Source organism: Colius striatus, chromosome 1 (assembly GCF_028858725.1).
Source record: "Colius striatus isolate bColStr4 chromosome 1, bColStr4.1.hap1, whole genome shotgun sequence".
Classification (NCBI taxonomy): Eukaryota; Metazoa; Chordata; class Aves; order Coliiformes; family Coliidae; genus Colius; species Colius striatus.
Genome location: NC_084759.1, coordinates 23,018,424 through 23,046,130, shown reverse-complemented (window position 1 = coordinate 23,046,130; position 27,707 = coordinate 23,018,424). Strand labels below are relative to the sequence as shown.

Sequence of the window (27,707 nt, the reverse complement as noted above, 5' to 3'; positions counted from 1 at the left end):
GTGAGCTCACACAAGTGCTCAGCAAGCCGCTTTTGATGATTCATCAGCAGCCCTGGCTAACTGGGGAAGTCCCAACTGACTGAAGTTAGCAAAAGTGATGCTCATCTACAGGAAAGGCCAGAGGGAGGATCCTGGGAAAGACAAGCCTGTTAGCCTGACTTGGTGCTAGGGAAGGTTATGGAACAGATCATCCTGAGTGCCATTGCGAGGCACATACAGGACAGACAACCATGGGTTCAGGCCCAGTCAACGTGGCGTTGTGAAAGACAGGTCCTGCTTGACTAACCTGATCTCCTTCTACAAGGCAACCCACTTAGTGGATGAGGGAAAGGCTGTGGATGTGTTCTACCCAGACTTTAGGAAAGCCTTCAACACCATCTCCCACAGCATCCTCCTGGAGAAACTAACTGCTCACATCTTGGATGGGTCTACTCTGAGATGGGTGGAAAACTAGCCAGATGGCTGGGCCCAGAGAGTGGTGGGGGATGGAGTTAAATCCAGTTGGCAGCCAGTCACCAGTGGTGTTCCCCAGAGCTCAGTGTGAGGCCTGTTCTAACGTCTTTATCAATGATCTGGATGAGGGGATCAAGTGCATCCTCACAAAGTTTGTAGATTACATCAAGTTACGCAGGAGTTGATCTGCTGGAGAGCAGGAAGGCTCTTCACTTGCACAGGCTGGAGTGATGCGTCAAGGCCAGTTGTTATCAACATCAACAAGGTCAAGTGCCAGGTGCTACACTTGGGCCACAACAAACCCAGGCAATGCTACAGCCTTGGGGCAGAGTGGCTGGAAAGTGGCCCAGAGGAAAAGAACCTGGAGGCGTTGGTCAACAGCTACCTGAACATGAGTCAACAGTATGCTCTTAAAGGTCTTTTCCAACCTAAATGATTTGATGATTCTATAATTTATCTTGTGTAGCAAGCTTTGCACAAACGAGCAACTGCCATCTGAAGACGACCAAATGTGAGGATGTCAAAGAACAAGCAGAGCATATTTCAGCAGAGGGAGTTCTGCCATGAGGGCAAGAATCTGTAATCGAGATTGAATTCTCAGTAGATAACCCCTGAGTCTGTGTAAGCGATCTACTGCCATGACCAAAAGGGCTAGTGGGCTGCTTCAATGTACAAGAGAGAAGTAAAAGGGTAAGAGGTTATATCTGCCAACATATAGGTGTGCTATGGTAAGAACAGTGCCCAGGTCTAAGTTTGCCCCACTCAAGAAGAATGTTGGCAAATGGGAAAAAGTTAATGATCAAAAGGTTCTAAATGATGTTTTATAGTAAGGGCACAAAGAGCTTTGTCTGTCTTGTTTATGAAAGAGTTAAATGAGAAATAGCTTATTTTCTGATTCTGTGAATCCCTATACAGGTAAAATACATGGAAATGCACAACAAAAAAGCTTAAAGTTGAAGAAATTAATACCAGAAGCAATATTTTCATATATCTATATACACACTTACATATAATAACAGTAAATAACTACCCACTGCAACAGCTTACAGTGAGATATAGGAGATTCTTCAACAGTAAAAATTATCTCATTCAGATCTTACGCTGTTCTTAAAAAACAGCATGTATTGTATGACAGGATGACTCAAACTGCCTCTTTTTTGCCTTCTAATTTATGAATCTTTGAGACAAAGGCTGGTTTGGGTTCTGAAAGCAGGAAAGAGTCCAGGAAATGGCATTATGAGGTAGATAGCTGAATTATTATGAAGATCACTGTTGGATAAGACACAGAGACAGCTGAGGAACAGAACTCATACCCAGCCCTGAGGCACATCAGTGGAGAAAAGCAACAAAGCAAAACAACAGTACAAGTGCAATAAGAAAAAAACCTGACTAAATACACATGGAGCAATTCACATAGCATGTACTTAAATTTCTGGAATCCACAAAACAAAAAAATCCTTCCACTCTCTTATGCAGAATATGTGCAAGGTCAGTCTTCCTGATGCTTAGTGATACAAATCAGTCATAAATCAAAGGGAAAAAGCTGTTATGCTGTAATGACATCTAACTGATGGAGTATTCTACATAGGATTTCTTTCTTTACAATTTCACATACTCTACCACACAGTGTATACTCATACTGAGGTTTGTGACAGATAAACCATCCACGGTTCCTTACCTTTTAAACCTTCGTTGATGTAATTCTGTATGTAATACACTCTGAGCTTATCATGCACCACATTCTGGTCATCATCAATTCCATTAGCCAAAACATAAATTGGGACATCACCGTACTTCGATTTAACCCACTTGAGCAACTTCCGCAGTCCCCAGGGCACTACTGCAGCTCTGCTGGGGGAGTGCAGCCATGTGATGTCGTTGATCATTTGAACTTCAAGATAGTGGTCATATTTCACTGCATCTTCTTTCTCCCAGCCCACGAGGGTAGTAGTGTAGTGACTCAAGGCAAAAAAATCAAATGAGCCCTGGATTAACTTCTTTTCGTCTTCTGAGAACGAAGGCAGGTGGAAATTATACAGGTCGACACTGTTTCTTCGGCGAAGCCACGCTCTCATCACCTGTGGGTAGTCACCGTTCCCAAAGATGGGCTCTGCAAGCCAGCCAATATCAAACTCTAAAATTCTGTCAGCAACTTCTTGGTCATTCCTGGAAAAAGGACAAGCTGGTTCTACCCAGTCAGCCTGAAGAGCTATAGATATTTTACCCTTCTGAGATCTCCTGAATTCCTTGTCATAGAGATGCCATGCCTTCGCATGAGCTTTCAACAGGTTGTGTCCTGCAGTGTATGTCAAGTTTTTCACAGATGGTTCATTCATTGTGATCCAAAATTTGACATGTTCCCCAAGACTTGTAAAGCAGAATTTGGCATACTCAACAAAAGCCTGAATGGTATCTGGGTTTTCCCAAGCTCCATACTTGGCAAGCGAAACTGGAAGCTCTTGATTCTCAGCCATAGGTTGCCATAAAGCAACAACAGGAGTTATGTTAACTCTGAGAAGTTCACTAGCAAAACACTGATAATAATGTACAAGTGTGTGGTTGATTAGAGAAAGGTTACCCAAGGGAAGGATTAAAGACCACTTCAGTGAAAAATGGAAATGTGTGACATGCATTTCTTGCAGAAGAGAGATCTGCAGTCTGATAGCAGCGAAGTCAACACAGTGATGCTTGCGTTGGGAGGTGAAAACTCCATCCACTTTAATAAGCTTCTTTGTCTGGTGAACGTCCCACACATAAACATTAGAGTCAAGAAACTGAGTGGGTGTTGTGTCTACCTAGGTAGAATAAGAAACATACCAGATTCAAGCTGTTTGTTCTAGGTAGGTGGGAACATCATAACCACCAGGCACAAGGCAGTGAAGGAGTATCCTAAGTCAAAACATTGCATTGAGCCCCTCTCTCCCACCTGATGTGATAACATCTCTGGCTTCTATGAATGAATGATCCTTCTGTTAACATGCAACATCAGAAAAGCACCAAATCTTTGTATCATTTTCACCCAGCTTTTCAAACAAGCTTATGCTAACGGCCACCGTGTTTGTATCTTCTTACTCCGGTCTGTATGGGAAACAAGGGATTGCTTGGGGGCAAGGCACTAAACCTGCGACAGAGAAGCAAGTCTTCGGCAAAGACTATGGTAATGTTTAAAATGTTTTTCTTTCAAGATTAAGCAGAGCCTACAGAGAGAGTATCTATTGTAAATCAGGCAGTGGATTCAGTTTCAAGATCACTCCCTGAATGCAGCAAAAGAAATAATGAATGCAACATCATTTCTGTGTTCAGTACTTTTCCTGACTATGATGAAAGATGAGTAATGCTCTGCACTCGATTTTTAGCACAAATTCAGTTGACAAGCAAAATTTTTTCTTCTTACTAAAGACATCCTTTTTATTTGACTCATACTGAACTAATTTCCAAGTTATTTCAGCAGGCTGTTGATGTCTGAATCAATGTTTTTCCAGGCCTTTGAGTTAAAAAAAAAAAAGTCACTCCAACAATAAATGCATTTCCTGTAAACCTTTAAGGCTTCAAATGTCAGAATTGCCTGTATGACATACTAACACAGAAGAAAAAGAGCTTCTCAGGGTCCCGCAGAATTGTACTTTCACCTTTTAATGAAAATTACAAACACAATAAGGACAAGAAAACAGAAACAAGAATTACTTAAAATAATGCACACTGTAAAGTCTCCTCATTCGTACCTCTAGCATAACACTCATGAGGAAGATCCAAACTACAAGATACTGGTACCACAGGTGTCTATTTGTCCTTTTATTCCTTTTTTGTTTTTTCCTTCGGTGCACAGTTCTCCCCCTCCCCGAGTTCAGATTTCCTTGTCCAGCCCTCTGTTTGAAAAGCAGGTGTCAGCCTACAACCAGTGTTCAACTTGTAGCTGAGGCTCTGCAGACTGTATAAAGAAGCTGCTGAAAATCGCTTGCTATTTTCTCCGGAGAGGTCAGTACAGTGCTTATAGAAGAAAGTAATAAAAACCAGCAGGTCTGAGGGAAATTGCTTTTCTGGAGAATTGTCCCTTGTAGATTACTAAAGCATGCATTGCCACTAATACTGTGGGAATGATGTCAACAAGAGTTTTTCCACTGTGATGCATCTACAAATCACACTACCTAAGCTTTATAGCACAAAATGTTTGAATGGCCTTTTGAAATGAAAATATTCAGCCTTGGAAGTTTTGGGGATGGGAGGGACTTTTTAACCGTCTCAGGCTGACTGACTCTGCAACTTTATAGCTGTTATCGATCCCAAAGGCAGCAACTCCATTTCAAATCCCTAATCCATCAGGGAGCTAGGATGGTAATGACTGCTGAATTTTCTTGGAAATCGGTGCAGCAGGTAAGGAAGTTGTAGTATTTTTCAAGAGAACAAAGCTAGATCTTACTTTTGGAGTGAGAAAAAACAAACAATCCCTGATGCTCTAGCCTTAAGAAAGATTGTGTCTTTGTGGAAAAATCAAAATTACAAACTCTGTTCTTGGATCAAGCCTCAGCGTTGAATTTAACGACACCTCTTTAGTGTGGTTAGAGAAGCCCTGCAAGCCAAAACAGCATCTTAGAATTACAGAGTCAAACTGTTAAAGAGACTGTAACTATGCCACAATTTCACTCATGTTATGAAGTTTTTGGTTGGTTTTTTTTTAAAGATGCTCCAAAAGAATCAGATTTAGTTGAAATAAAGACTGAGAGCCATGAACTGGATCTACGATCTAGCTAGGTGATATCAAGGGGCATTGTAGGCCTCCATCAAACACAGTACTGCACAAAAGGACAAAGAAGGAATATAGGAATTTAATCTAAATCTAATATTGTTTACTTTTTTTTTTTTTTACATAAAAACTGTCAAACAATGGTACCAGGATATATAAGCACATGCCAGTAGAGTTTTAAGAGCTTTCAGGAAGTTTTCTAAGACATTTACTATCAAAGCAGGCAAATACGTAACCATTAAAATTACGGATGTAAAAAAAGCAGTAGTGTTTCCCATTTTATAGACTAGGACATTTGGAAATACACTTCAGCAGATCTAATCAACTTCCATTTGAAAAAGACTGACTTCCAGTAACTGATCACCTAACATTTCCAGAGAAGATGGGTGTCAGACCGCTTTCAATTTCCATACATTTTCTGAAATGTTACTTATCTCAATCTGATTGCTTCTCCTCAGTCACACACAGAAAGTTTAGTAAAAACAGTGAAAAGCACAGGGTTTGGCACAAAAGCCTTGTACCCATCTCCTTGCAGCACTGTGGTAATATATATCAGCAAAGACACTCTATGCAGCAAATTTATCCGTATGAACTTGTGCACTGATCTGGCTGGACAGCCTGTCAGCTTTGCCATCCGACTCACCTGAATGTAGTTGTCAACAATTCCCCAAGCAAAGCCACAGGGAAAAATACCTTCTATGGGCTGATTTTCAGGCAAAGGTGGGAAGCCATTTTTTTCTATCAGCTTTTGATAGAACAAGACAGAAGATTTGGGCATCAACTTCTTGTCATGGCTTTGAAAATCTACATAAAACAATCCCCGTCGAATGCTGTAGCCCCTGTGCCATTCAAAGCCATCCAGGAGAGACCAGACTGTGTAGCCAAACACATTAACTCCATCATACCGGATTGCTGAGGAGAGAACAAACCCACACTTATCACAGTGCTCATTTTTCCTTTGTAGATTACACTATATTGGCAACGTTTGCCATATCCCCAGGTAAGAACAATGCAATAGGTCAGATAACTATCTCAGGGCCTACCTCAAAGCCCGTTCAAGGAAGATATTTCAACCGCATTCAGGGAGCTGCCAGGTCATGGGTGCACGGTGCAGAGCAGCAGAGGCACCTGGCTCGGCTTTAAACAAGCCAGATTTAGAAAGAGAAGCAGTGCAGCAGTGGTTTGAGCAGTGCTGCTGCTGAGGCGTGCCAAATCTCAGGCTCAGAGCAGAGCACGCTGCACTGCAAACATTTGCAGTGACCCAGCCGGTAACTGCCCTGCCCTGCACTCTGCTAAGCATGCCCTGCAGCTCGCTCACAGGCAGCTTCAGTGCCACTAATGCAGCATTACCCTGGATGCACACAGAAGTTATATTCTTTTTTTTTTCTCCTTCCCCAAATTGCATACTGAGAAAAACCTGGCAACACTTTCAGTGTGCTGATGAACTTTTATTACCACAGATTTTAAGTAGAAGTGATAATATAATGCAGGAAGATCCTCTTTATTTGATAATTCTGTCTTTACATATGGCACACCATTTTCCAGCTTAAATATTTAAGGGTTTCAAGAAAAATATCCCAGGTCAATTGCTTGACTTGCAAGAACCATCACATGCCTTGAAGGTTAACATCAGGATCTACTGGCATTTGTTAGTATTGCCAGAGTTACAGTTTTATTTAAAGATTCCAAATGGTATTCATGTTTAGTTGTATTAAACACCGAGATTCAGCAAAATGTTCCCGGGCAAGGCTCAGCTTCAGGAAAGCACAAAGGAGTGTGCTTATTTTAATTACATAATTAGACCCACCCTAATTCAGCAATGCATTTAAGCACATTCTTACATGTTCTTTTGAACTCATGTTTGGCTCTGTAACCAGCAGAGTTTATCTTTATTACTCACCATCTTCTGTCAGCCCAAACTGAGTACTGACTGAACACAATATTTTCCAGCCTAGTAACACTGAAAGCATTATTTCAGGCAACCAGAACATCAAGATCCTCATTTCCTGGTTTTATTAATGTACTTCCTCGGAACCAGTTATGAAGGACCACATGGATTCCTGACTGTAACCATGGTGGAATCAATTAAATGAACTGCAGTTAAATAAGCAATGAATTTGGCCCAGTGTCTATCAGAGGTCATGAGAAAATAAGTAAGGAAACAGAACACTTCTCATCCTAAAGGCATCATTCTTTTGTGTTAGGCAAATGCCAGTGTTTTTCTAACCTCTGCCTGCATGTGTGATGACATCTGTTGTACCAGCAGAGTAAAGCCAATACAGGTACACTTCATAAATCGGTCTCAGTGAGAATTTCTCTTTGAACAGCATCTCACTCCTTCTCTAAGTCATCACACAGACCTCCTACACCGCCTGAGCACCTCATAAAAATTCTCCTCAAGTCCTTTAAAAATGTATTGAGTGTCACCTCTGAAAGAAACAACTTGAGAAATTTGTGTAAGCTCCAAAATGTCTGGAAGTCCCAAACAATTCCCCACACGGGCTGCATGTTGCTGAAAAGCCACAATGAAAATTGTCCTGGGTTTTTTTTTTTTTTGGTTCTTTTTCCTTTGTTCTGTTGGTGTGCAAGCCAGGCTGACTGGTGCCTAAACTGTCCTCACTTCTGAAACTGAGTGGTCTTGTCCCTACTACCCACTGGAAATAACTCCTGACCTGAGCAATCCCCCACAGTATGCCTGGATCTGTGCTACTGTGCAGGCCAGAACTGGGTTAAAAATTACACAGCAGTTCAGCTCATGCTCTATTTAGCTCACTAATATAGAAACAGTCCAAGGAAATACTGCAGATCCATGAGCATCAAATACAGACCCTTTAGAATGTCTACTCTGCTGCTGTGCAATCCCACAGCACCAAGGTGAGGTGTCTGAAGCCCACAGCCCCTCTGCTTCCATGTGCAAGGTGCCCACGGGTCTATGTTTTGCCTTTAGATGTATCTGAGAATATCTTGGTCCTGAGCTGTCAGTTACCAGCTAACTCCTCAAACAGTGACCTAAACCCTTGGCTTGCCAACGTGGCACAAAAGGGTTTACATTGCTATCTTAGTCAACATGCTCCACTTTAAAGGAACAATCAATTTATTTGTTGCAACAGAGACAGGGTAAGGAAGTGAATATGACCCTGGAGTAAGTGGTTAGATCCCCATGTGAGAAGACATCTCCAAGCAATTAGCAGCTCTAATTAATATTTAACTATTTTATATTACAGCTTTATTTACTCTATTCAACCCTAAATGGCAATCAGAAAAAAAAGGGAAAGATCAATAACAGTAACAGTTGCTGTTATTATTTACTAAGTGGCACATAAAAAGGAAAGAAACTCTGTAAATTGTTGTTTCTGGTCAGCTGTGATTAAAAGGCAGATCCAAGTATGTAAGTCCAATAATTTACAAACTGGCTGGGGGTTGAACTGCTGAAGAGCAGCTCTGCAGAGAGACACCTGGGACTCCTGATTGATAATAAGCTAAATATGAGCCAGCAATGTGCTCTCATGGCCAAGAAGGCCAATGACATTCTGGGATGCATCAAGAAGAGTGTGGCCAGCAGGTCAAGGGAGGTTCTGCTTCCTCTCTACTCTCCCCTGCTGAGGCCTCATCTGGAGTCCTGTGTCCAGTTCTGGGCTCCTCAGCTCAAGAGGGACAGGGAACTTCTGGAGAGAGTCCAGTGCAGGGCCACCAAGATGATCAGGAGACTGGAACATCTTTCATACGAGGAAAGGCTGCAGGAACTGGGGCTGTTTAGTCTGGAGAAGAGGAGACTGAGGGGAGATCTTATTAACATTTATAAATATCTAAAGGGTGGGTGTCAGGAGGTTGGGGCATCCCTTTTTTCTATAGTAGCTAGCAACAGGACAAGGGGTAATGGGATGAAGCTGGAGCACAAAAAGTTCCACTTAAACATAGGAAAAAATGATTTCACTGTTCAGGCTGCCCAGAGGGGTTGTGGAGTCTCCTTCCTTGGAGGTCTTCAAGACCCGCCTGGACATGTTTCTATGCGACCTGATTTAGGTGACCCTGCTTCTGCAGGGGGGTTGGACTAGATGATCTCTAAAGGTCCCTTCCAACCTGTACTATTCTATGATTCTATGGTTAACAGGAATATGACCCCTTCATTAAGACTGAGCTTTTCATTTTACTTCATGCAAGCTAGTAATACTGTACTTACGAGAGTTGGCAACTTTTTTTCATTCCATTCTTGCCATTTTGGATGCACTGGCTCATGTACTTATTAACTGTTGAAGTTATTTACAATAATTAGATTTCTAGAATAGCAGATCAAACAAATGTGGGAATCCTCTGCATTTTCATGAGTTCTGAGAATAATATGAAAGCCATTTTTTCTCATCTCCTGTATGAAAATGGCAATGTAACACAGTGGCTATCTTGTCTGAACAGCTACAATAATGCTGTTTTTAAAATCAGGACAGTATTCTGTAGATAAGTAAATCAATTATTAACTTTTAAACTAAGAAATTAGAACATCGTGAAAGTGGAAATGGGAACTCCAACAATTCATTGGTGATTACTAGGACTGAAAATATCTCTTACCACAAGAAATGGGAAATAGAAAAAAAATCTCACACAAGAGAGTGTATTTCACTTCCTGCTTGAAATAAATAGGTTAATAAATTAAATAATTTAGAATACATAACCTCAAACATTCAGTTCTTCCTCAATTCATGTAAATTCAGATTATTGTGACTGATGTCCAGAGCTGTATCGATTTAAAATTTGTGCAAGGGCAACAATGAGATGCAGAATGAAAAGCTTCCAATGTTCCATTTAAAAAGGTATTCTTATGTTTTTTTCAGAGGGACTCCTATAGTGTTGAATTTACCTTCTCATGTACATATTCTAATGGTTTGTCCATATACATTCATACACGTAAGATGTGGAAAACAACTATTAATAAATAACACAGTAAATCTCCCTAAGTCTATTGAGAGTATAGTTCACATATATTTTGTACTTCCTCCCACTAAAGACGGTAGAAATTTTCCTACTGACTTCAAACACAGCAGCATCAAGCTCAACAAATCCTATCTGCAGCTATTATGGGTCTTAAGAGCTGAAAAGAATAAACCCAAGAAAAGGATTTGAAGTCTCATTTCATAAGTTCCAAGATGTTAAAGACTAAAATTAGTTTTCAGCCTGGTTCTTTAACATGTCTGTGATGGTCATTTTGCATTTTGATTTTGTCAAGCACATATTACTTCAACCTCAGTCCTACCTTTTAAAGTCTCCATAATGAACTTCTTGAGATAGTAAATATATTTGGCATCATCTCTCTTGGTGCTACCAGAAACAAACCAGCTGTTCTCCACAATAAATATTTGAGGGTTGTTATATTCAGCGTTTATCCAGTAAAGGAGCTGCCTCAGGCTTATTGATTCCAACTGCTGGAATTTCATGTGGGAGTCTAAGAGCTGGAAACTCAGGGTAGCTCCAAAAGAGAGAGCAAAAAAGTCTGCTGTTCCCTTGATATACTTCTTCTCAGCTTCACTGAATTGGGGCAATAGAGATGAGAGGTTGCTCCTCATGCTCTCTGGATAGTCACCATCAATAAATATGGGCTTAGCAAACCAGCCAAGCACAAAATCAAGAGATTTTTGACACTCTTTTATGTTTTTTTCAGTCATATGTTGAGGTTTTATCCAGTGGGAGCTTAGGGCAATGGACACTTTTCCTTTTTGAGTTGGACGAAAATGGTCATTGTAGAGATGCCAGACTTTAGCATGGGCCTGTTGAAAAGAAAGACTGCAATTAATGCACATGAAATTCCATTTTAAATAACACAACTAGTCTCAAGTACTGATGTCCAGCACCACATAGTGAAACCACATAAACATGGTATTTGAGGGCTCGGCCTTATTCATTCATCAACAGTTTACATCTCCTAAATTAACTTTTCTTTAATACCATATCAATACCATATATAAACTATATAAACATATATAAACATATATAAACATATATAAACATATATAAACATTGCTTGTTGGTTAGGGAAAACAGGATCTCAGTTTTCCATGAGATACTGTTCCAGGCACTGAGCACAGTATTAGCTAGACACCTTTATTCACTTTTATTATTCAGTCCAGACATAACTCCAATATTCACCAAAAAATGAAAATGCATTCAACTAAACCTGTTGCAAAGTATGTTTTCATTATAGGAATATCACTTTATCTGTAGAGTCACAGGTATATAAAGGAGGAAAGTCTGTTTTTAAGAACCATCCAGATCTCTCAGTCAATACAATTCAAGGAAACACCCTTGAACTTACTTGTCGCTGAACCAGAACATACAGTATAGGAAAAACTACCAAACCAGATTTTAAAAAGTCTGGTGAAAAACAATTTACCAGAGCTCCTGAAAAATTTATTAAAACAGGTTATTTACCTCTAGCATCAACTTTCAACCACTTGTCTTGTAACAGTTTTACCTATTAGCATGAGGACATTTTTTCTACTAAATTTCTTTCCTGTGATCTTTCAGAGTCTGTTGAAACAGTCTCTTGATGTTCCTTTGAAAGCTAAATAGATTAAGTTCCTGGAGCCTTGCATTATCTTCGGGCATAGCTTCAAGCTCTCTAACCATTCTCACTGCTTTCCTCTGATTCTCTTCCAATTTGTCATCATCTGTCTTAAACTGCAGAAGCAGAATTGGACATAATATGCCAGTGGTAGTCTTGCCAGCAGTAAAATCAGAGACAATTTAATACACTATATCTGCTTATGAGGCCATAACATTACACTGTGAGCATCTGCTTATCTAAACTACGATATCTCCAGAGCCCTCACCATCTAAAACATATATTTTCTTTGATCCTAGCTTATCAAGGCATTTTGACTGCTCTATGAATCAACATCCCATCTTTTTAACATCTACATACTAGTAGAAATTAGTAGATCATTGACAAAAAGGTAAAAAATATGATATTTAATCATTATTCAAACCCTACCTAATAACTGTTCCCAGCTTACATTTGCATTTTGAGACTTATCAGTATTTGTTCATGTGTGCCATGATGACATGAACCTCCATCCTTGCCACACAAAGACACAGGTGTGATGAATATATGACAGGTTATTAATCAAAACGTCACACACATTTTTAGCCCTCCATGGAATGCAAGCCATACATAAATCCTTATAATTCCACTCCATGCAGTTGGTATGTTGGCAATTTTTACCATTGTTTTATTGATAGCTGCTGTTCACTGTTTCCTTTTGATACATTCTTACCATTCAAGTTTTGAACCACAATGATTTCCAGTTGTCAGCATTACTAGGAACATGAAGCAATTAAGATTATTAATCATTTTTGACACAGACATTGTTAATTAACCAGGAAAATAATTAATTCTATCATTCCACAGTTCTTGAAGCATTTTAATTCTCACTGCTGGGAGAAAACCAACTGGAAGTGAAGGACAACTAAAGGTAAGATCAATAACCAAGGCTCGGTTCATCTGCCCCCATACAGAAACCTGCTGCCTGTGAGTCATCATGGGGTATATAAAACATCTGTGCAGATCTCACACTGGCTCTACAGGAGACTAGACCCATGCCCTTTTAGAGTGGTCATCAAAACCCAAAGAGAACAATCTTGGAAACTCTTAATCACAGTTCCCACCTATGTGCATGTATCTGAATCACACTCTCGGTTGCCAACTGCAATGTACATGCTCTCATTTGTAATAGATACATCAATAGCTCAAATAAATGAGATGCAGGCCTACCATCTGTCTGTAGTAATGATTTTGATGCTAGTGAGAAACTAAATATAGTAACGAGTTCAAAGTCTCCTGTCAAAAATGAGAGCTGACCTAAGCAGAGGCTTAATTTCACCTCATACTGAAACTCCATTATGCTGGTGAAAGAACAAAAGACACTATGCATCATGACCAAAATGCTACACACCCAACACTTCAAATGTGATTTTTGAAATATAGTTGGGAAGAAATATGCCACCACTTGTAACTCAAATTCACACACCCAAATTTTCCCTCATAAAGGTGCCATATATTCTTCCTCTGTTGGACCTGACTCATCTCCAGGTTTCCTGTCTCAAATGTTAAGATACCACCCTGCACACTCTCAAACACACAACTTCATCTCTGTCATCTGCATTTGCAAGTATGCTGAACACCCACAGAGCACCTCAAGGACTGTGGAGGACTTGCCCCATAACTCTCATCCCTCTTTATTCCTATCAGTGGAGAGAGATCTTCCAGTATTTTAGTAGCTTTGATTCTACCATGAAGAAAGAAAGATGGGAATCCCACAGCTTATCCCTCCTCACAGATAAGGGGGTGCTATTTGTCATTGCAGTGAAAAAACATGCCGTGCAGCAACATGAGACTATCACACTCTTACTTTTTCAGTAAGTCACCTCGTCTGACTCTACAGAAAATGAGAAGACTGTTGTCTAAGATATGCAGGGTGACTCTCTGGGAGTCCATCTCTCTCCAGTGATGACAGACAAAACCTATTACTCAGTTTAAACAAGACATGTTCTACAGACAGATGAAAGCAAGCAAGAAGAAGACCACTTAACTGTCAGCCCTCTAGAGTGTGCATGAACTGGAATTATATTCTCTCCATTAAAAAACAGCTAAACATAGAAAATAGTGCATCAAAGTCTCCAGGCTCTGTGGACACAGATTAATAAAGTAGTTCAAAGCGGCATAGACAAAGCTGGAAGAAGCCAGTGACAGGGCAGTCTCTCTATGGAAATCTGGGACAGAATTAATTTGCCTAAAATTAGGTGTCTAATGTAGTTTTAGAGACTTCAGAGTATTCCAGGCTTAATTCTAGGCTGAATTCAGGGAAATGAATACAGCTCCTATGGTGAGACTCATTTTGAGATGAAGACATCTTATATTATGCTGTCCACAGGTGATCTAAATGCTCAAGCTCCCACTAAAGGCAATGGAGGCCTCAGGCTCCACTCAGCAGCCTGAACACAGGCATCCAGAAGTCACTCCAGAACAACACAGGCCTAAGTTGTAGATGTCCTAAATCGCCTGGGAAGTCTCCCATGGCATTACCTATACCCAGCTGAGGGGATCTCACTTCAAGTCAGCCTGCTTTATGGAGTCAATGAGTAATTCCCAGTACAGTAGAGCAGCTGTATTGTCACGCTGGGCAGGACCACTACCCAGGTCCTAGTAACTGTATGAATTAGTGGCAGTATTTAATGTAGATGTCTAGAGCTTTTTGAGATGCCTTACCTGAATGAAAATGGCAGACATGATTCAGAACCCAATGGGAGACCCTCGTGTGCTGGCACAGCAACTGTAGGCCAGGCAAAGTATCATAGGATAGCTCAAATGACTCAGATTCAGCCAGAGAGTAGGCTGGGGCTGCACAAGAAGCTGGGAGGGATCACAGCCAGGACAACTGACCTGAACTAGCCACAGGATTACTCCATATCATAGGATGTCATGCCCAGTATATCAGCTGGGGGGAGTTGGTGGTGAGGGGCGGATTGCTGCTTGGGCATCAGTGGGTGGTGAGCAACTGCATTGTGCATCACTAGTCCTTTCTTGGGTTCTGTTTTTCTCAATTACTATTTTTATATTTTCAATTAGTTATTATATTGTTCGTAATTCAACCTAGGAGTTTTGTGTACTTTTCTGACTCCCCTCACCACGGGGAGGTGCAGGGCAGGAGTGAGTGAGTGGCTGTGTGATGCTTGGCTGCTGCCTGGGCTTAAACTCAGTCTTGTCATTATTACCTGCATTCAGAGAGCAGTACATATTGTTAGACACCAAACACTTGACTGACATCTTTTGGAGGGATACTACCCCACATTCTTGAACCTGCTGAGACTTGAGCTAAACTACTATTGGAAAAGCTGAGGATGAGGATGGCTGCTCTCTGTGCTTACTACTGTCTATTCTTCAGGACAGACTGTCAGGAAAGCTTTTTAACAGCATTTGCCTTACCCTTAAAATGTTTAATCACAAAGAAAATAATGAAGTCTTGTATCATCATGAAACGAAAACAAGTCTGAAGATGCAGCTTGTCCCTAGCTAAGCCCATTTGTATGGCTGTACTTCACTCATGTTTCAGGTGACACGAGTCTCACTTTTAAGTGGATACATTCTTCTTCCCCTGACTTTCCCACCCAATATACCTATCTGGACTATGCTTTACCTATACCCAGCTGGTGAAACTGATTTTGGTCGTATTTGATTAGTCTTAAAGACACCTCTGTGTGAATCACAGTAATGACAAAATCGAGCCTTGATGAAGTGTCATACATAATTCCAAGGCAGAAAAGCCCCCTGCAATGCCATAGCATGGGATAGTCCTATAAAGTTTACATTCCTGCAGTGATAATAGAAATAATTTGACACAGGCAAACAGGCTTCACAATCTCACACAGTCATACCCTACTCTATTGCAAGACAGGTCTATATGGTCCAAGAATCATTAAGTTGAGTGAATTAAGTAATATACAAACATTTGTATGCCTGACCACTCCTCTAAATTCCTGACCAAAACCATTAAGACCTTCCTGAGTCCAGCACTGATATGTGTCATTCTGCAAGTTCTCAGTACTTACATCTATCACAATGCATAACCTTCACAAGGACAAATCAAGACTTGTAATTGAGAACATCGTGATTCCATAATTTGTGTTCATTCACCTAGAATAAGTTTTTGCAATTTTGTGTGTCTTCTGAACCACTAATAATACCAGATGCTGCGAGAGACTGTGTTAAATGCCCAATTGAAATCCAGATAAACCACATCCACTGCACTACCACGATATATCCACCTGGTTATGTCTTCATAAAAAGCTAGTAGGTTGGTCAAACGTGACTTCTCCTTGGTAAAGCCATGTTGACTGCTCCTAATGACCTTCTTGTCCTTCTTGTGGAGAGAGCACCCAGGATAAGTCATTCCATCATCTTTCCAGGGATGGAGGTAAGGCTGACCTCCATTTCATGTTAATGAAACTGAATAGGAGAGTGTTACTGAAACTCATTTAGAAATACAAAGAGAAGAGTTAGTTGGAAAAGATGCGCAAAGGCTTTGTGATGACTAGAAATTCATCCAATGTACCTCCACCAAAAATGTCATTATTCAGTCCTACATCAAAAGCCCTTCTGAAATAGATATAATTATTTGAATGATATGGGAAAGTCTAGGATATGATTAGTCAGAATGTGCCTTCTACTGAGAATGGGAAAATATAACGAGGTTTTTTTTCCCTTCATATCATCAAAACCAAGTATTTTAATCAAAAGCTACAACAAAGCATCTCACATTTTGTGTGACGTTTCACCCTCAGAACTAAAGTCAAGAAGGTTTACTTTGGGCAAACATTCTCTTTAACAAGTAAATGACATTCTGAACACTGAGTAACAGATACAGGTATGTAGAAATTGCTTAAGGTTTGTGCCATATTTCAGAATCAGTGAGAAAATATCTTCATGTATAACACACAGGCTTTTACTATATAGATGGCATGTTAGTCATGTATTATCTTCATTTTCCCTCTATAATTCCTCCACAAATATGTGTTTTTCTAGTTTTCTTTTTAGAGCCTGCTGGCCAACATCACCACAGATGACCAATTCAATAAAATAAATATCACAACATGAACCGAAGGAGAAAAATTAAACTTGGTATCTTAAGTTGTAGAGTAGTGTACTGACTCCAGAACAATGCCTCTGTTTGGTATGATGCCTCTACAGAAAAAGCACCAAAGATGTCATTAAATATTTGTCTGAAGGTACAGCAACTAGCTAAAATAACATTTCTCCTCATCACAGGCAAACCAGAGGAGCTGTGCTAGCACAAGAATAAGGAGATAGGCATCAAGATGCATTGCAGGTACTCAAAAAATATTATCAGAAGGGGGAAAAACCCAAAAAATGCAACCAACCTACCAACTGAAAGATAAGGAAGCAGTTAAGTTATTCTGAGATTTGGATTATTGAATTTTATAGCAGACCAAAGTCTGGGCAAGCTTGCACTTTCACATACTGCATGCGTAAGCATAAGTGAACATTATCACCGATAGATACACAGCAGACACACAGTGACCACAACATGACAGCAGGAAACCAAAACCCCACTTGATTTCATTGTGTCAGGTGACTGCTGTAGGAAAGCTCTCCTTTGAAGTACAGAAAACCTGGATGTTATGGCACCACCCCTGAGTTAAGCCTCTCAGCCTCACCTTGCCTCGAAAGGCCACTCGCTCAGCAGGTACCCTGTGGGTGGCAGCCAGAGAGAAGGCAGCCCAACTGTGCAATGCACTCTGCAAATCCCATCATCACCATGAGAGGCTGTGCAAACACAGCCATGCACTTTTGAGGGTGACTCATCTCACCTAATTTGTGTCTTCTCCTGCATCTGAGCGAGTCACATGCACAGCAGAAGGACAAGCTTCTAGGCCACAATTCACCCAAGCCATTTTTAATGCTCAGACGTGAGATGAAAAGTGCCTATTCCCCTTCACTCACCACAGAGGCAGGCTGGCAGAGCCCCTGGAGTTGACATCCAATCCAAATAAACTAAAGCACCAAGAGACAAGTAGGCTGGGAAAGCAGTTTGAAGTCTCCCGAGATATAATAGTCTCTTAAAATATAAAGGTCATCTGGAAAAGAACTACGCAGCATTTGACTTTGAGAAGCGATGGGAGACGAGATAAAAATAGCTTTATTTCTGACAACAAGTGCTTCTGAGACACTTGATGTGTTTAATCATTTTCCGTTACCTCTGACAGAAAAGATTAATTACGGAACTGCACAAAAATAGTTCAAGGAATGTTGTGACCCATGTGAATATTAAAGATACGAGAGATTCTTAAAGAGAGTACAAAAAGAAGATGAAAGTACGGAACAGTTTGAGTGATTTAAAGCTGAGAGACAATCTTGTGGTACTGAAGGGAGCTAAAACAGTCCCCGATAAAAGATTTGACTGGCTAGAATCTGGGACACAATGCTCAGGCAGTATTTAGAGGAAGACAAAGATAGAATCATTGCTATCAAAATTGTTTTGGGCATGCTGGAGCAAACACATAAAAGCTCCAGAACTGAGACTGACTTACAAAGCCCTCTACCAAAGCATGAACCTCTTGGAGAACAGTCTAGGCTCCAATCATGCTGACACATTAAAGTACACAAGATACCATCAAAAAAAGATACCAGGGAAAAAGACATGAAGAACTTAGTTATAATCCACAAAAGCAAGCACACAGAACTGCACATGCTGTAGAAAACAGCACAAACCAAGACAATAGCTCCACTTTGCAAGAGCTGATAATCATCAGACAAATGTGCTGAACAAGGAGGATGAAAAAAACACGATAACCTTGTAGGAACCCTTAACAGGAACGATGGTAATGATTGTGGCAACTGAATACATCATTAGCCCAAAAAGCAAACTGAACTTTAATGGATTCTAAGCTATGTTCTGGTTGGCAAGTGACACACTGCTAGAATCAGTAGTGAGCAAAAAAAGGCATATAAAACCGATACACCAAATATATATGTAGACTATAAAAAACTGATTTAGAAATGTCCCAGCAGAACACTGAGAGTAAACTGATGTTAAAAACTGGAAAAGACAGTATTGGTAATAGTACTGGTGAGGTGAAGGCAACCATCTTGGCTCCAAACCTTTGGTTTCAAGGTTTGTACAAACTGGATGGAGAAGAAAAAAAACAGGAGGTGAGGACCACCTCAAACTACAGAATAGAGCTTCAGAAGCCAAAAGCCCTATAACTCAGAACTAACTAAGGCAGAAGCCAAAACAGAAGACAGACAGAATCTGTTGTTCTCAAAAGTCATAGTGAGGATAGACACAGTAACATACACATTCCTTAATGACATCAGTTTTAAAAAGAACAAACTATTTTTGGTTAAATACAGAACGAAAATAAATAAAGATGTAAAAGGCAAACATTTCCAGTACCTTTAAGGATGGAAATTGTGGAAGAGGTGACTAATGCAAGCATGTTTCTGTTTGATGCATTACCTGATTTTCTGGTAGATGTACACAGGGAAGAAAAATATCTGTCTGTGCGTACTCATCCTTGAAACATATCACTTGGAAATGCCTGTTCTACACATTGTGGAATTATGATTGCTAACCCAGGTGTTTTACACACAGAATCATAGAATGGTCCAACTCCTCTGACAAAGCAAGTCCACCTAGACCAGGTCACTCAGGAACACGTCCAGGCTAGTTTTGAAAATCTTCGAAGGAGACTCCACAACCTCCCTGGGAAGCCTGTGCCAGGACTCCCTCACCTGAACAGTAAAGAAGTCTTTCCTAGAATCACAGAATCATAGAATCACAGAATCATAGAGTCATAGAATGGTAGGGGTTGGAAGGGACCTTTAGAGATCATCTAGTCCAACTCCTCTGCAGAAGCAGGTCAACTCCACAACCCCTCTGGGCAGCCTGTGCCACGGCTCCCTCACAGTAGTTTTTTATTATACTTAAGTGGAACTTTTTGTGTTCCAGGTTGCCCCACCCCCTTGACATACACCTTTCAAATACTTCTAAGTATTAATGAGGATCCCCCTTCAGTCTCCTCTTCTCCAGGCTGAACAGTCCCAGATCCCACAACCCTTCCTCATAAGGAAGATGCTCCAGTCCCCTGATCATCTTGGCCCTGCACTGGACTCTCTCCAGAAGTTCTCTGTCCCTCTTGAGCTGAGAAGCCCAGAACTGGACACAGGACTCCAGATGAGGCCTCACCAGGATAGAGCAGAGAGGGAGAAGAACCTCCCTAGACCTGCTGGCCACACTCTTCTTGATGCATCCCAGGCTGCCATTGGCCTTCTTGGCCACGAGGGCACATTGCTGGCAGGTAGAAAGAATTTAATTCTGATGGTTTAATGGAAGCACATGAAAAGAATTGTTTTGGAACGTCTCAGAGCAGCTGGCAGAAGCTAAACAATCAGAGAAGGTCAATGAAATAGTGTGTTAGAAACAAAAATTTTCTTAGCAAGACATAGAGGTAAACACAAATAAGACTAAAGCCCATCATTAGTACATGCATCTGATGAACGAGGAAGCAACAAGAAGATTTCAGCTTGTTGGGCCTATTCTAACTAGCTAAGCCAAAATCCCAGCTTGGAAAGATGTTGAAGACAACCTGCAATTTGGGGTGAAAGTTACAGAATGTAGAACCCAGGTTACTTATTACCACTATCCCTGCATTTAAAGCACCTATGCTCTGGTGTTAATAACCAATCCTGAATGTTACCCTGGGCACACCAGTAGATTACAAACAAATTGACCCAAATAAAACATGTATCTGCTCCTGGAGATGTGCTAGAATATTCCCTATGTAACTTAATACTGATGGTGTCCCTGCAGAAAGTCAGGAAGAAATCCCTGTCATATCACAATTTCAACAATATTAACCGATACTGCATTTGGCAAATCCATGTTTGTAGAGTGGGAAAGGTTGACAGACTGGCAGTTAGAAATTATTCCTGAGGTACATAAATGCTCTACTCTAAGAGCTCCAGAAGTTCACCTAGAGATGAATAGGAAGTGGCTCTTCCCTAACTATAGTTCCAAAAGAAATTAGATTGAAGGGCTATTCATTACAGAGTGTTTATGAGTCCTGACCATCAGTCACAGAAGCAGTAAAAATATCCCCAAATCACAGAGAAAAGCTTACTGGAGCAACAAATAATTGCATGAAGATCAGGCATTTCTGATGCTCCAATCTGGCCTATCATAAAAGGAGAGAGCAGGATTTACTGCGCAATGGCTGATTTTTGAGCCATGAATTGTTATACCATAAACTACATCTGTCATAGCAAAAATGCCAGAGATTGGCATAACAAATGTAGCATGTGCTGTCTTTGTGATCTTGTTACCAGGGTAAGGCTGGAAAGAATTGTCCCCTATATGTACATGGCAGCAAAATCACACAACATGCAACTACTACCCAAAGATTTCACTGTATTCCGGGTTTATGCAATATTTGTATCATCCAAACATGAGAAAAATTATCAGAGGCTGATCAAATCAATGTAATTTATTGAACTGATATGTATTAACCTACAGCCAAACTCACACAAAACTAAAAGATTTGAGTAAGCACAAGCCAGAACTTTGGGAGCATATTTTTAAGTCAATGGATGAACAGGTCTTCCTCCAGAAGACATTAAGCAACTGGTATAGAATTATTTAATGTGTGCTACATTAAATGTTTCTACTACATAAACTAGACCCTCTCTCTTTCCAGTACCCAAAGATACCAGCTTCATGGTTGCAAATATGAACTGATAGGTCTTTACCAATCGCAAAACAAAATAGTAAATGCTGCAGTGCCCAGGTACATCTCTATAAGGTAATGACAGAGGTATGAGAACATCATAGTAGTGGTGGCTTGACTGGGTGCTATCCACCAAACATCTTCAGAAGGTATTGTTGGTGGATAGCTTTTCCCATGGTGAGTTCCTCTGTGAGAAAGAGCAGCACTGGGGAGCAATAGCAAACACACTGGAAGAAGTCTCCACCAGTGGAGGGTAACAATGCGTAATATGGAGGCATTTGGTCCTACACAGTTGGTAAACAAATTACAAATTTAGTCAGTATACATGCAACCAGTATATTAAAAGCTCTCACAGGTAATATAACATAGCAGCCCCAAATAAACGAGGGTCAAAACAAAAATAACAACAGCTGTGAGGTCTGATGACTACAAAAACTTCAGGTGTCAGACAACAGCATGTAACAGGACTCTGGTGTTTGCACATGGGGCAAAACCAAGCATAATTAAGCCAGGTTGAAACAGAACTATTGGATCAGAGCACTGTGCAATAATACAGGCAAATGCAACCCAGAATTAAGAGGATTTACTTGAGGTAATCTCTACAAAGATTCTTTTAAAAATCAAATATTTGGATTGTTCTTGCCAAAACCCATCTCAGTCACTCACATGATGACCTGAGTTTACTCTGCTACAAATTTGGCTATTAAATTTAATCATTCTGAGATTGGAGCTGTGCATCCATGACAATGGCCTACAGAACAAGATTAAAAGTTCCAGACAGTCCTCTAGATGGATGCAAAAAGCAGCTAATCAGGATAAGCAGGATACCAGTTTTCAGATAACTGTTTAGATTATAATTTGACCAGATGTGAATATAGAACTCTTCCTTCTTTTTCTAATCAGTCTGCAACTGTTTATCTGAGATCCAGCTGTGTTTGCATGCATACCCAATATACAACAATCACCACGAACTACCTTGCTGTGCATAACCTGCATGAAACATTCTGGTTCGTGCACGTGTATTAGAACTGATTGAAGGGTGTGATTTCAATTACATGCCTTTGCAAGTAATGCTCAAGTTGAAAAAATCACTGAAACTGTATACTAAGTTAACTGTAATCCAGTAACTTTTGGAGTTGTTTTTGCATGATTGTTGCAGATAACAAAGCATTCAGCTACAACATCTGAAGTCAAGTTAGTTGTAAAACAAGCAACAAAAGCAGCGATTAGAGTGTGTCGCAACAACAAACAAATTACTCACAAACAACTACAATAGAGAAGGCAGAGTGTCATTCTTGATGGAAATCCCTCTTGTGTGGTCCCCTTCAGCTGTAGGAATTTTTAACTTGGCTGTACATCCTGTAGCTGTAATCCTACTCAGATTTTTATGCTTCAGAATATGCAAGAAATAGAACAGTATAGTGCTGAGCAAGTTGAGGAATAGCTATACCCTAGAAGAAGGAATTGTGGACTACCCCCAGATCTGTACATGTTACAATGAGGTTGTGCAAGGCAAGAAAGAGCTAACAGCTCCAAGAAGAAACACTGTTTGGTTCTGATCCATAAAAAATGTAGGAAGATTCACAACATCATTGCTAGATGCAGGAGTGATAGCTCCTGGGGATTACAGCCTAGTAAATAGAGTATTGTTATTGCTAGTACCAAGCTACAGGATGCATGTGGATTTTATCTTGACATAGCATTTATCACTGACTGGGATCTGCTTTGGGTGATCATGACTCTGTTTTATACAGAAAACTGCTCAAACACCAGGGAAGGAGGGAACTGTTGTCTCACTTCTTCAGTTTTCCTCTACTTTTGCTTAAAGACAGCTCTGTGGTCGTGTGGTCCTATCCAAATAGTATTACAGAAATACTAGGCAACTGAATCCCAACACTAATGTCTAACCTAAACGTGCTACTACAGAGTATGGGTCATCTATGAATCTTGTGTCAAACCTGTAAGCCAGTACAAACGTCATGGGCATTCCACAACATGAATGGCAGCAAGTATTGATGCTCAAGCAATGTAATCCTACCCCTAGGGAGCAGAAAGCAGCTCCAGATCCTGACACATAGTATTAGATGTTAGAAGTGTTAATATCCACCTGTGACATAAGATTCAGTTGCTTAAACACGGGTATCCAGTACTATTTGGGATGTTGCAGACTATCAAATCATCTGCATGGGCACACACAACACAAAGACTTTTGGGAAACCTGTGTCTTTTGGACTGGTAGATGGAAGCAAGGCAGGATACTCTAGACTTCTTGGATGGTACATGCTTGCTTTCTATCTGCAATTTCTCTAGTCCCAGTGGCTTCTTTTAACTCTAGTGGCTACCTTCTAAAGAGGTTAGCCTTGCGATTGCATAAGTATGACTGTGAGAAGGACACATACTGTGGAAGAATATATTAGACTGTATCAAAATCCTGCCAAGACACAGGGAAACCAAGAGGATCTAAGCTAGACTTTTTCACTTCCAAAATTTTACACCAGCAACAGCCCCTGAAAGGCTGACACAGTGAATCGCAGGACCATGCAGATGGTTAAGGCAAGTAGAACTGAATGATTCATAACCTAGTGGTCTTGATGCCTCAGCTGTCTGCCGATCTTTGCAATAGCACAGGGATCTATAACACAAAATGACAAGTTTCAATTAATAAAATGGCTATTACTAGCTGTAATTCTTCCGTAATGTATTGCTTCTATGATATTAGGCTACAAAAAAAAGATCTGGGAAACTGCACAAGCAATTAAGTTCCTCAGCAGAGGCACATCCCATCAGTGGGGATATAGTCACTAGAGGAGGCAGACTTTGATCAGACACCATTATTCTGAGGAACCACCAGACTCCTCAGCAGCCACCAAGAATCACAGGATCATGGAATGGTAGGGGTTGGAAGGGATCTTTTAGAGATCATCTAGTCCAACTCCCCTGCAGAAGCAGGTCAACATAGATCAGGTTGCATAGGAACATGTCCAAGCAGGTTTTGAAGACCTCCAAGGAAGTAGACTCTACAACCTCACTTGGCAGCCTGTGCCAGGGCTCCCTCATCCTCATAGTAAAATAGTTTTTTGTTATGTTTAAATGGAACTTTTTGTGTTCCAGCTTTTATCCATTATCCCTTGTCCTGTTGCTAGATACAATAGAAAAAAGGGATGTCCCAACCTCCTGATACCCACCATTTAGATACTTGTAAATACTAATAAGATTCCCCTCCAGTCTTCTCTTTTCTAGACTAAACAGCCCCAGTTCCCACAGCCTTTCCTCATAGGAAGATGCTCCAGTCCCCTGATCACCTTGGTGGCCCTGCACTGGACTCTTTCCAGAAGTTCTCTGTCCCTCTTGAGCTGGTGAGCCCAGAACTGGACACAGGACTCCAGAGGGGGCCTCACCAAGGCAGAGTACAGATGAAGTTCAGCTGTTCAAATCAGAACACAGAAGAGGAGAAATAAATTCCAGTGCAGGGAGAGATGGGGGAAATAAGATTCATTGAGGAAAGAGAAACTTTCGGGGTACCACACTTTTAAAGACTAAAATAACAGAGTGATGACTTCAGTCAGTAGACTGAACAGAGTGACAAATTGAGGCATGCAATTTTGCACTGGAAAAAAAATTGAATCTTGCATTTCTTCAGGGACAAGGATGATTCATGTGTGTTTACTCAGTCTTTTCTGCAAGTTTTTTGCTATACTGCAGTCACCGATTAAACTGGATTCAATTTATATCTCCTTTGATTTGGGAAACACATTTAGAACCTCATCCAAAGCATGCTGAAACCATGAAAATACACTTTTGAGGTATGAATAAGTCCCTTTATGTCTGTTTCTAAATGCATGTTTAATGGTAGATATAAAATTGCTCTACTACAGAGATGAGTATTAACTCAAAAGCATACAAATAAAAGTTTGCCTGCTTTATTCTTGTAGTTGGCAAACATAATAAAAAGCACCATTAGAGCTAAAAGTTGGAATACTGTGGAACAGAAAACTCTGTCAAACAAAAACCATTTAAAATGGAATATCTAATCCTTACTTTATAAACACAATCTTCATATTGTACAAATTAAACTGGATTCCACCTGTTGGCATGCAAGGAATCCACCTAGTTTGGCTGACATAATATCGAATAAACGTTTTAATATAGTAGCTAGGAAGCTACATAGTAATAAACTTGATATAAAAATACCAGCTATAGTCGTTCCTTTCTGGAAGTATATCCTCTATTTTTATATGATGCAATATAGGATAGAGGGGTTTATTACATCAATGTATCGCAATCCCAGGCTTAGCAATCAAGGAAAGAAATCACAGTAAAAGACATAAAGAAGCTTTTATCCAATCCTTATATAAATAAAATGAAAACTTAAAAAAACAGACACAGCAAAAGAAGAGTCTTATCAAGGTATTTGTTTAGCCTAAGCCACAACGAAAAGGTCATGTGTTGATCAATAAATACAGTTGCAAAGACTATAATTAACTACTCTTCTTTCAGCAGTCATTGTTTCGGCTTCTGTGCTCTGACCACCACAGTACTAGACACTTTCTGACCAGAATTAGCATCATATTAACAGACTGAGGTATATATAAATATTGTGTCAATTGGTCAAATTTTAAACACACGTAGCACAGTTAGATCCAGACTTTACTCTCACAGTATAATGCGCACTTCTGGGCACCAAACACGTGATTTTTTAGAAGAACAACTTCATATATTTCAGGTTTCCTTAACCAGCTCTTTACCAGTCTTTTGGAGACAAGACAATTGTCTTTTGAAAAAGAGAAGGTAACTTTGACATGAGGATTTCTTTATATAACAAACCTACACAGGATTATTTTCAGTTTGGCTAACACTGCTACAGAATGAAGTCTCTAAAAAAACTACTCTCCGAGTTAAAGGGACTGGCAGAAAGGGAAACTGACAGAATTTACCTTCTTCCTACTATTTCAAAGTGCAGTGCTAAACTTTTAATTGCTCCAGGACAAAATATGAAGCCAGTGAGGTCAAGACACTTATATACATGAATGAGAGTCATCATTGGACTACAAATATATAAAATGAAATAGCTGTAGATCCACCTTTGCTTTTACCTACTGTTTCCAGATATAGTTAAAAACTTGTTTTGTCCTTGACCATTTTATATATAGATACAGAAAGAGAAGTTAACAAAACAGTTAACTCACAGCTTCAGATACACTTTTTAAGCAATTTGTCTGAGATTGGTGTTTGTTTCTGTATAATGATGTCTTTGGAAATTCTGACAGTACGCTGTAATATGCAAATATCCAATATCAAAGAACAATGATGCTTTCAATAATTTAAAGTAAATTTATTCTGGAAGAAAATACAGTCTAAGATCAAAATGTACAACAGAAATGCAAGTTCACTTATTTCCTGTACTGGCATCATTTCATCCTCCTAAGTCCAACTATATGTATGCCAAAAAGTAACACTGCTCTGCCTGCAGTTACCAGGGACATTAGCAGTTGTCAGGGAGCCACGTGCAATTATGATAATTAGGTCAATATCTAATAGTGAGAAATGTATTAACATTTAAATCTTGCCTGTTTTAAAGGAGGGCAGTTCAAAATAAAGACTTTGGAGAGGTGTCTCATTTCTAAGTAACAGACTAAAGAGCTATATGGGTATAGCAAAAACTTTCAACAGATTTTCATGAAGACATCCATCAAAACACTCTCACAGGCACAGAGGTTTTTGCAAACTAGCTCAGTGGTTGTTACTCCTAGACAACAGACTGATCAGAGACATCTCAGGTTTAAATACAGGAAGACAGGAAGAGCAATAAATTCAGAGACTGACTTGTTTTAAAAATACTGCCTTTGATTTTTAGACCAGTACAAACCAGATGGTTTACATATATTCTGGGCTTGTTAGATGGAAAAGAGATTAAGAGTACCCCTGTGCTTAATATAATTATAATATGTAGCTGGTTATCTTGCAGTTACCTACATATACTTTAGCAAACAGCAGAGGTGAGGACCCAGGATCTACAATAACCCATGGATCAGAAGTTGATTACCAGCTGGATTACACCAGGTGTGCTCCTACCAAGCAGTTATCAGGTTACCTTCATCCAAAACCAATCCAGCTGGGTACTCCAAAACCACTTCAGGCTATGAACCAGAGTACACCAAATGGAGGCAATTAAGAGATTCATGTGGCAAACACGTCCATTGATTTGTACTGTAATACTATTGTAGAT

At 40.1% G+C, this 27,707-nt stretch overlaps 1 protein-coding gene across 1 annotated transcript in view; it reads right to left on the bottom strand.

Moving 5' to 3' along the window:
* Positions 1-27,707, bottom strand: part of KL (klotho) — a 49,178-nt gene that overhangs the window by 3,853 nt on the left and 17,618 nt on the right. The window contains exons 2-4 of the mRNA XM_061993695.1: positions 10,440-10,950; positions 5,838-6,106; positions 2,132-3,248 (exon numbers count right to left, since the gene is read on the bottom strand). Coding sequence (XP_061849679.1) covers positions 2,132-3,248; positions 5,838-6,106; positions 10,440-10,950 — 1,897 coding nt within the window. The remainder of the gene's footprint in view (positions 1-2,131; positions 3,249-5,837; positions 6,107-10,439; positions 10,951-27,707) is intronic.